This window comes from Gavialis gangeticus, unplaced genomic scaffold (genome assembly GCF_001723915.1).
Source record: "Gavialis gangeticus isolate Ggan-Ray unplaced genomic scaffold, GavGan_comp1, whole genome shotgun sequence".
NCBI classification, from domain to species: Eukaryota; Metazoa; Chordata; order Crocodylia; family Gavialidae; genus Gavialis; species Gavialis gangeticus.
Window position 1 is genome coordinate 45,303,565 of NW_017729033.1, and position 10,231 is coordinate 45,313,795.

General features: G+C 42.1%; 1 protein-coding gene across 5 annotated transcripts in view; it reads left to right on the forward strand.

The window, feature by feature from the left end:
- The first annotated feature begins 84 nt into the window (after nt 1-84).
- The window catches only part of ZCCHC4 (zinc finger CCHC-type containing 4), a 26,378-nt gene continuing 16,231 nt past the window's right edge, over nt 85-10,231 (forward strand). The window contains exons 1-8 of one of the 5 annotated variants that reach the window (XM_019526131.1): nt 85-185; nt 769-887; nt 3,674-3,756; nt 4,787-5,062; nt 5,828-5,908; nt 6,220-6,292; nt 9,197-9,347; nt 9,869-9,969. In XM_019526131.1, the coding sequence (XP_019381676.1) occupies nt 92-185; nt 769-887; nt 3,674-3,756; nt 4,787-5,062; nt 5,828-5,908; nt 6,220-6,292; nt 9,197-9,347; nt 9,869-9,969 (978 nt within the window). In that variant the 5' untranslated portion in view covers nt 85-91. Of the gene's footprint in view, nt 186-768; nt 888-987; nt 1,082-3,673; nt 3,757-4,786; nt 5,063-5,827; nt 5,909-6,219; nt 6,293-9,196; nt 9,348-9,868; nt 9,970-10,231 lie in introns of those variants that run through there. The other 4 variants (XM_019526133.1, XM_019526132.1, XM_019526136.1 and 1 more) reach the window with 4 other exon arrangements.

Genomic DNA, 10,231 nt, shown 5'->3' on the forward strand with positions numbered 1-10,231 from the left:
CGAGGGCGGGGGCGGGGGCAGGGGCGAGCCACCGCGGCGCTGGGTCCCACTCGCCGCAGCGCGCCGAGGCTGCCGGGACGGGGGCGGACTCATGGCTGCCTGGGGCATGGAGGCGTCTGTGGACTCGGGCGAGGCGGTGGCGTTGAGCGCGGAGCCCGGCTTCCCCGCGCCCTGTTGTCCGCACGGTGGGTCGGGCTGCGCGGCCGTGCTTCTCCCTGGCTGGGCCTCGGCCCCTGCGCTGCTTCCAACCCCGGGACCCCGCTCCGGCCCCTCGGCTGGGCCCGGCAGTAACAGGACCCGTCCCCAAAGACGCGCCCGCCTGGCGGCCTGGGCCTGTCCGACGCGCGGGGCCCTCCTGTTACGTGGGGGTGGTTAGGGTCGGGGTCGGGGGAGGTCTGTCCCAGACCCAGAGGATGCAGTGCAGGACCTAAGCGAGTTTGCCCTGGTCCCAGCCGGCAAACATCTCGCCCTAAGAAATCCCTCCCGGCCTCAGGGCTGCACCACTGTGCGGGTGCTGCCCCGTGTCCGTGTGAGGTATCCAGTCTCGTGGGCTGAGAGAATCCAGAAGGCCATGGCAGTGGCTTTCGAGAGCCTGAAAATATACTCTGAAAAGGAAAGGCAGGTTTTGGGTATCAGTGTAGTACCACAGATGTCATTGGGACCAGCCTGCCAGCGGCACAGAAAACTTGCCTGTTTCTCTCTTTTTCTAGGCTTTTATTTGTTTATCTCGGTTTTGAGTCCTCTAATGTCAGCATGTTTCTCTTGTAGGTCCTGCTCTTCTGTTTGTCAAGATAAGCCAAGGGAAAGAAGAAGGGAGGAGGTTTTATGCTTGCTCCGCATGTAGGGATAGAAAAGACTGTAACTTTTTTCAGTGGGAAAATGAAAAGGTAAGAATAGACTGCTTAAGGCTGCGGTGAATGTTATTTCGTGTCTTGGATGTATATTTGGATATATATTTGAACTGAAGATTTCTGATCTGGCAAGCAGGGTGGTGATTACTGGCTCCAGTGCAAGCTGTCTTTGCTGCAAGGACACCAAGATAATGTTGTGCTCTGACCTGAATGGACACAACAAAAAGAAGGTCCCTGCTCTAAAGAACTTTTATTCCATGTTTAAGACAGGAGATGACAGATGGATACAAGCATTTAGGAGAGAAAAGAAACAAAGAGATATTATTGGTCATCTCGACAGTCAGTGATTTCAGAGCCCCAGCCTCCTCCCTCCCCTTGTTTGCTGTCTTTGCTCAGATAGTTGTGACCCAGTATTAACTCAAGATCTATGTATGCTAGTGGAAATGTAAAGAACTTGGCACTCTCTCCTAATGCTGAGAGCTTTGTTTGGGATGGGTAGCAAATACATCAAATAAATAGATGCGTCTTCTCTTCCGCATGTTAGTATACTCTGCCTTTTACTGATACAGAATAATTTGGGAATTCATTTTTTTTCCAAGTCTTTCACTGCTAAGTTACGGTTCAAGCCCAGCTGGTAGGTAGTGATAGGAAAGCTGTGTGGTGATAGGAGCTGCTGGGAGGAAACTAATAAGAAAGCTGTGTGGTGACTGGTATCTAGTTTATATGGACTGTGGTGATGCTTCTAGTGAGACATGCCTGAAGGAGTTGCATCTGCATCACAAACCCTATTGCAAGTTCATTATTCTACTGAACTTCAGTGCCTGCCTTTAGGGTTTTCCAGTGGAGTTGTTTTCTGGCTTCTTTGTAGATGCCTTGTTCTTACATTTACAAGACTTTAAAAAAAAAAAAAAAGTTTTGGGGGGATAAAATGAAGACTTAAAACCCTTGGGGAAGGACTCTGACCTTCACAACAGCTGAAGGCATTGAAGCCAGTAGCAAATTTCCTGTTGTTTTCAATATTGTAGGATCAGGCTGTAACTTTTTAACCTGATGAGGATCCTATTTTGGCTATGGAAATTCTTTGACAGCACACCCTTCTCTCACACCATTGGAAAAGAGCATTGTTGTTTCCCCTTCCTGGCTCTGCTCACTGTTGAAGAATTAAAAGATGGGTATTCATCCTTCTGCACTATTTTTAAATTCTTTCAAATGCTTTCCTCTGGAGTATGCTGGATGCCACTGTCATCTCCCCAGAGAATAAGGGATTCCTGGATGATGGGGTGCTTTTATGCCAGGAATATTCCATGAGGTTGTTTCAGAAAGTCGCAATGATTTTGAAGTAAAACCGTTTTGTGTGTAAAACTACCGTATTTACTTGAATCTGAGAGGCGTTCCTCCACCCTGCCCCAATCTGCATAGGGGGAAAAGCCCCTCGTATTAGATTTATGTACGAAGTGGGGGGGTAGGGGCAGGCAGCTCTGACTCAGGACCTGAGCCTAGGTTGGGGCCAGAGTCAGACTCACAGCAGCCTTTCCCCCTCTCCTCCATTTGCCCTCTGTAGTTTCTACCCCTGCCCCTTCCCTCCCCCATTACTGTCAGGTGCAGTGCAGCTCAGCTCCAGCTCAGGCTGGACTCCATCCTGCTCAGTCTGGACAGTCACAGTCAGCAGTGCTGTCGCTGCTGCATGGCCCAACAAGGGCAGAGCTTTCATGTGCTGTGCTGTGTTGTGCTGTGGGAGGGAACAGAGTCAAGGCAGCATCTGACAATATGGGAGGCAGAGGTGAGAAATGAAGACTGGGGGGAAGGGAGGCAGAGATTGTGGGGAGCTTGGGGGATGGGGTGCAGGTGGCAGGGCGGGAGCGGCCTGGAAGGCTGCAGGGGGAAGAGGTGGGGGTGTAGCAGAAGGCAAGGGTGATCCGCTCAGCCATCTGACTCCCACAGTCACTGCTTTTCCTACTGTAGCAGTGGGAGGGGGATGAGTTTAAGACATGCCTCCAATACTTGATTATATTTCTAGAAAATTATAAAAAATTTGTACATTTTCCATATGTAGTTAGTTTTTAATTATTGGGTGTTGTTTTAAATTCAGGTTTGACTTAAATTCAAGTAAATATGGTACATGACAGTGGGGTACATTGGTAGCATAATCAAATGTACCCATTGTTTACAGCTGTGTAAAGAAGTGATGTGGTCCAATAAATTATTGTTGCACACACAATGGCTTTATTTAAAAACTAGCAAATTGCCTGTCATGAATTATGGGGTGGGGGGGGGACAGAGTGCTGCCATCCAGTACCCCGCGGTGCTGCTGCTCCACCTCTGGCCCTATGTGTCCTGCCCCACCCCGCTCCCATTCCTATATGCCTCCCCAACCCCTGTATCTGGCCCTATGGGCCCCCTCCTTTGCCACTCCCAGTGCAACCCTGTTTGCCCCCCACCCCCTGCCGCTCCATTCCATGCCACTGCCATCTCCAAGGAGCAGGGCCTGGAAGGGTGGGGGCAAAGCTAGCAAATCTGGCCTCATTCCCCCACTTTGGCCCCATAGTCCCCGTTGTCATGGTGATGCTCCGCTATGTGTAGCTGTTTGTGCAGAGCACTCTGGTTGCCGAGACAACCAATCGGAGCGCGAATAAAGTGTTACAGACAGACAGATGAACAGACTAAGGTTTTTATTATATTATAATTGCCATTTCTTTCTGAAACACCCTGATAATTTTGAAACTTCATTGTGAGTTTTTTGTTAACCCTTTTCTGATTTAAGAAATTATGTGAAATAGAGCCACATCTGTTTATTATTGGAGCTTTTGCATCTTGTTTTGCAGGTGTCAGATGCTAGACTTGCAGCACGAGAAGAATTTAATAGAAGTAGTCAGCCCTCTTTATCACACAGACAGAATGTGGAAAGGTATTATGTTGTTCATTTACCCTTCTAAATATGAGTCTGCTGTAGGGTTAGTTGCATCATACATAGAGAGCATTCCTTTTTCACACTAATTAAAAATAAATAAAAATCCAGTGAGTGAGACTTAGCAAAACAAGACATGGTGAACTATGGATGGAAAATAATAGGAAATATTTCCTTAGATCGTAATCTTTTCAGGGGCAAGTACTGTATCTTTCTCAAGGTGGTAGGGCCTGCATATGTGGATAGAGCACTGCTCTAATAGAAATAATTCATGACGTCAGTAGCAATTGTGGGTTGTGGTGAATACTTTTAGAAAACTCTTTGAAAAGGAAAGTGTGTTGCTTAGTCATGTGAGAGATCGTAGAGGCCAAAGGAAATGTAAACTGCTAAGTAATTTAATAAAGGTCTTGCTGTTATCCTGGTCACATTTTCTGGAAGAATTTTTTGACCAGCTCACATTAATTACTGATTTGTATCTGTCTCTTTAAACTTTATGTTGCAGTCAGATGTATGGGCCTACATGTTTAGTTACTATGGCTATTCATGCCTTCACCAGTGAAAATATGAGCTTCCACACTTTAATTAAATAAGTAGTACTTTTTCTAGGAGAAATAGATCAGCCCCAATAAACTTTGACAATATATAATGCTCTTCTCTTGTCAGGGGATAGTATTCCCAAGAGTTCTTTTAAATAGTTTTTCTTAGTTATTAATTCAGTGGTCTCCAAACTTTGCTCATTCGTGGCCAATTGTATAGTGCAAGTAACATGCTACAGACATGCTTAGCCTGTCAGCTTGAAGGAACAAGCATCTTTGGAAAGCAAATTTCCCTTGGGTGCAAGCAGCTTTGGTGAGTCTGGCTAGGATGTTGGGAACCCTTGCATTCAGTGATTCAGAGGTAGCTAATGTAACTATAAAATAGTGACCTTAACATTTCTAAGGCACATGACTTAGAGTTTGCTAAAATACTAACATTGCACCTTTTTCAAGGTTCTGCTTTGTAAATGAGGTTCTTATTATTTTGTTTGAAGGTATAAGAAGTTTGTTCTGTTGCCATTATCGAAAAGGAAATTTTGTCAAGAATGCCAGCAGTTATTACTGCCAGCTGAGTGGGAAAATCACTCTGGACATGAAGTACTTACTGACATCACCAATGCTCAGTTAAAAAGGCCCAGTCAGATTCTATATCCACTGGAGAATAAGAAAACAAATGCACAATATTTGTTTGCAGATAGAAGCTGCCAGTTTTTGCTGGATCTTATTACTGAACTAGGATTCAGAAGAGTGCTGTGTGTTGGCACACCAAGGTATGTTAGCAAGCATCAGTGTTTGGCAAGGTATATTTGTTACTTGGGACCTAGTAATTTCTTAGGTTTCCTTAGTATCTAATACAGTGGTTCTCAATCTTTTTAGTCTTGAGATGCACCTTATTTGACCTGAGACACCCCTCCAGAACTGTGAATGGAGCAGCACCCCATTTAAAAAATTAGTTTATTATAGTACTTTAACTCTTTGCAAAGAGTCCAGGCAGTGGCCAAGAAGGGGTAAGCCTGAGCCTGCCCTTACCTCCTCACCCCTGTTTATCTCCTCCCACCTTAAACCTCATTGAAAATCACTAATTTAGTAGAAGGGATCTTCCCTCTGTAAGTAGTATAAAAGTCCTTTAACAAACTTAGGTTTGAGATTCTTGGTATTGTCCAGGCAGCTAGATCTTGTTGATTTTTATAAAGACACAAATAAGGAGGACCTCTTAAATATGGCAAAGCAGCCATTCTTCTTTAATTGGTAAAATAAGCAGTAGATTGACAGTTAGAATTGAGCCTATTAAGCAGTGTGATGGATTCAGTAATCTTCACTGATCTATCATCTTCTAATGCTCTATTTTAGATAAGGGTATTTGCATATTAGTGAAACTGGAAAATTGGTTACACCAAAATCTCCCAAACTATGTCCTTATTTCATCTGAAAAACAAGTTGGTTTGTATTCTATAAAAACTTTGGTCTTACTCATCTTGCTGAATATTTTCTGAAATGCATTGTATCCATTAACTTGTTTGCTTTAATGATTTCAGGCTTCATGAATTGATCCGAATAAATGGATTTGAAGAACAGCAGTTCCATGTTAAAAGCCTTTTGTTAGACATTGATTTCAGGTAGGCTTTTTATGTGCTTACCTATATAGGAAAAAGACACAGACTATTCTGTGCGCATTTTATTTTATCTTTAGTTTGTGTCATCTACTCCCTTCCTGCCCCTTCCCCCCTGCTCCTGCTCAGCCAAAATCCACACTGTATGCTTATTTTTCAATTCGCTCAGTGGTTTGCCACTAAGTACTATAAGGACAGTCAGTGCCCCAAGGTGATAGTGCTTAATGATTTTTTCTTAATATATTTTCACCAAAAACCTTGCTTCTGGCAGACAGGAATATATTTGTTTTCTGTTACATTTAAAACTTGCTTTACAGGTATTCACAATTTTATACAGAGGAAGATTTCTGCCACTATAACATGTTTAACCATTATTTCTTTGGTGGAGAGGTAAGGGCCAGTCAAATTCTCTGAATGTTTTCTCTGAACTACATATAATGTTTATTTAGAACTTGATAGAAATGTATTACCAATCTGGTAGAAAATATTTTCGTGATCTGAAGATGATCACATTCTATCTTGGCTCAAAGAATAAATGTGCCTGTTTCTTTAGTAACTATATACCATTATATCTAATGGTAACACTACCTATAAAACTAATTTTACTTACTGCTTCTTAGACTTTTTAGGAAAGACTTTACTGATGCAAATTGCTTTCTTACAGAAGCAATGGGAACAAGCATTTTAAATACAAGACCACAAAAATTCAACAGAGTTGGGAATCTTTTAGCTTAGACTACTAGTGCATCTGTTCAGTATTCTGTCTGACTGGCCAAAGATAGATCCTTCAGAAGACAATGTAAGAAACTGTATAATATACACTGACCATGCATAGGAGAAACTCCTTAATTTCAGGCAGTTTGTGGTTGGCACTCTGTTACTTGGTAACACTTGAAAAGATCAATTCTACTATAGTAGAGGTCGGAAACCCTTGGCGCATGTGAAGACATTTTACTTGGCATGACGGCCCTTGGGGCGGATGGTGGCAGAGCTGTGAGGGGCCTGATCCTTCTTGTGGCAGTGAAGCCCCGACCCCTTCCCCACTGTCTGCCCTAAGGCATATGTGCATCTGCTGCTGGCAACGAGGTGGGCCAGGGGTCTGCAGACCCTGGTGCAGCTGCTTGTAGTCTTGGTGCAGCTGCTTGCTTTGCTTGCAAGAGCCTGGGTCAGCTGTGAGAGGTAGCTAGGAGGCTGCAAGCAGCTGCACCAGAGTCCACAGAACTCCAGCTTGGCTAGTTGCTGGGGGCAGGTACATGTGCACCTCGGGGTGGACAGTGGGGAAGAGGCTAGACTACACTGCTACAAAAAGGATTGGGTTCCTCACGGTTCCCCTGCCATCTACTCCTGGCACACCAGCGTCTTACAAATAGACCTTGTGGGTGTTTTTGGCACTGCCCGAAAATATTGCCAACCCTTACCTTCCTGTTTCTGTTAACTTACACTGAGGGTCCAATCTGAAATTTATTTTGTAAAAATGGCACTGCCTTTGAACAAAGGACTTGCATGTATTTAAATTCCTACTATCAAGAGTTGCTTTTTGCTGTCAACCAATGTAGTTAAAAGGAAATGAGCTTCTCTCTTGTACGTCATCCACAGAATTGTTCAGCTTCTCAAGATTTTCCCCAAAGCCAGCTGAGCCATGCTGTTGCTTTTAGTACAGGCATTTGGCATCCTTTAGCACAGACAGGAAAGGGCAGAATAATTTAGTTTGAGTGTTAGAAACTTAGCCCCACAGTGTCATGTCCACAGTTGTCTGCAGAATAAAATCTTACAGTAATATGTAGTATTATATAATATAGTATGCATTATTTTTGTCATTTTAATATATAATTATAGTAACATAGCATTATAACAATATGATAGTACATCTTACAATATATACTATAAAATAATGTAAGATACATTGTATAAGACACTGCATGCACTGTATGCATATTTGAAAACCCTCATGTCACTAAACAGTAGATGCTGGTTTCTTTTAGGGCCATTATTACTGCAGCCATCAGCTTACTGACACAAATATACTTTTTAGTGATGCCCTGTAGCGTGCTCATAGTCAGTTTCATATTTTTTCATCCTAAATCATATCTTTTAATATATTCTTAGAAATAAAAAAGTATTTTCTAGAATGAATCAAAATGAATTTTCTTGCCTTTCTAGTTTAAATCTAACCTTTTTTATTTTCTTTTAATGTTGCTTTGATTGAGATAGAAGGACAGTGCTCTGCTGTCTGTCACCTTGTACAGACATTCAGTTTCTCCTTGCAGAGTTGCTGCTCTCCCAGGAGAAATCATGAGTGTATGGATGTTCAGGCTTTTTCTCCCAGGGTAAAAATGGCCACTCCAGGAGAAAGATAACCTGGGAACAACCAGGGTTAAATCACTCCCAGGAGAGTTTCTCCAGCGAGAGTGAATAACTGTATGTGTTAATAGTTTACTGTAGTTCTTTTAATTCTGGGAAGTCTGAGGTGGCACTATAGAAACTTCCCATCTGTGCTGTCAAACCATAGCCCTTGTAATTTGCATGGGAGCTAATATATTTTTATAATTTGTACAGATTGCAGGCCAAGAGAAAAGAGCAGCTATTGACTGAACTGTTCTGTCTTGCCTAGTAACACCCATTCCTTCAGGTCAATTTTAGGAAATGTAAGAAATTTGAACTGCAACCTTCCTTGCTGTATCTGCTTTGACTGTGGAGAACTGGTTGCCTGTATTCTTAATGTAGTGTTTTATAGCTGTTAGGATCTAGAAGGGACCTTAAAGGTCATTGGGTCCAGCCCCCCGTACTTGGGCAGGAAAGACTGCTGAGATCAGATGACCCCAGGAAGGTGGGCGTCAACACACTCTTGTGAGAAATGCTGACTTCACATTTAAAAAGTAGCATACATCTTCATTTTTTAAAAGGGAATTACAAACAATAAACTTATCTTTAAATTGTCCAGTATTACTTAAATGTACTCAACCTTATTAGACTTGAGCCAGCCCTTGTTAGACCTGGGGCACCCCTTGGAAAATGCCAGCACTTAGCTTTCATTAATTTTTCCCCTACGGACAAATAGAGCAATTCTTCTGTTGCAGAAAACTCAGGAAGACCACAACAGGTCAGAATATTTTTGATACCAGATTTCTATTTGGAATACCTAGATTTATCTGATGAATCACTTTTAGGTATCTGCCCATCTAGCACAACACCCTGTAGCACGTTTATGAATCTTGCAGCACCCTCATTGAGCATCACTAGTTTAAAAAAAAATGTTGTGCCTGTTTTCTGGACACTAACCTTTATGTCTTTTAGGTTGCACAAGAAGTATGTAGAAAATTCTTGCATGAAGAAAAAGGTGAAGGGGTCATAATGGTGACTGATCCTCCTTTTGGAGGTTTGGTGGAGGCACTGGCTTTTAGCTTTAAGAAGCTGATTGCAATGTGGAGAGAGGCACAAGAGGAAGGTATGCATTAGAAATGAGTAAGATGATGGGAGATGGTCACTTCGTCCATAATAAATGACTTATTGATGTTGTGCATACTTCCTACTGGTGAGATGAGTGTTCATCCACTTAGTCTAGTTTCTAAAGCTACAAGAAGCCAAATTACATGTACAATTTAAGTAATAATTTAAATACTCATATTTAAAAATTAAGAGACTGATGCAAATCACTTTTTTCTTAATTCTGTATTTTTATAGTGTAAGATATAAATCAAGGTACTTTTTATTTATCTGTAATGATTGTCTAGGTAGACAATACATATCCAGTGAAATTTACTGATAATGGCTAAATATAAGCATATTGGGCTGACCAGCATCCTGCTTTCTTAATGGAATTAGTTCTAATTTCTGTGGCTGTAAGCAGTTGTCACATGTATGGCAACTGGTCTCAATGCACAAATATTCATAGAAGCTTACATTGTGCATTCTGCTTTTCTTGATTAAAAAGTAAAAAATTACATCTGAATCTCTCTTCATTATTAGCTCACAGCAGCAAGGAGATGCCTATATTTTGGATATTTCCATACTTCTTTGAGTCACGCATTCTTGAATTTTTTCCAAGCTTCACTATGATGGACTACCAGGTACGGCCAAATCTAATAAATGCTCTTTAATATCTTGTATAGCAAATGAACAGCGATTCGGAGGGTATATTCTAGGAAGTGTGTGTATTTCAGATGACCAGACTTCTGTGGAGAGGACCACTGATGGTCAGCATAGTGTGTTGGTGAGCAGCAATGTTTGTCATTAACTCTGAATCTGATGCATCTAATGATCCATTTATACTGGTTATATTTTTCATAAAATGTGAAGCAGTATGATACCACCTTCTCTTTCTACTAATCT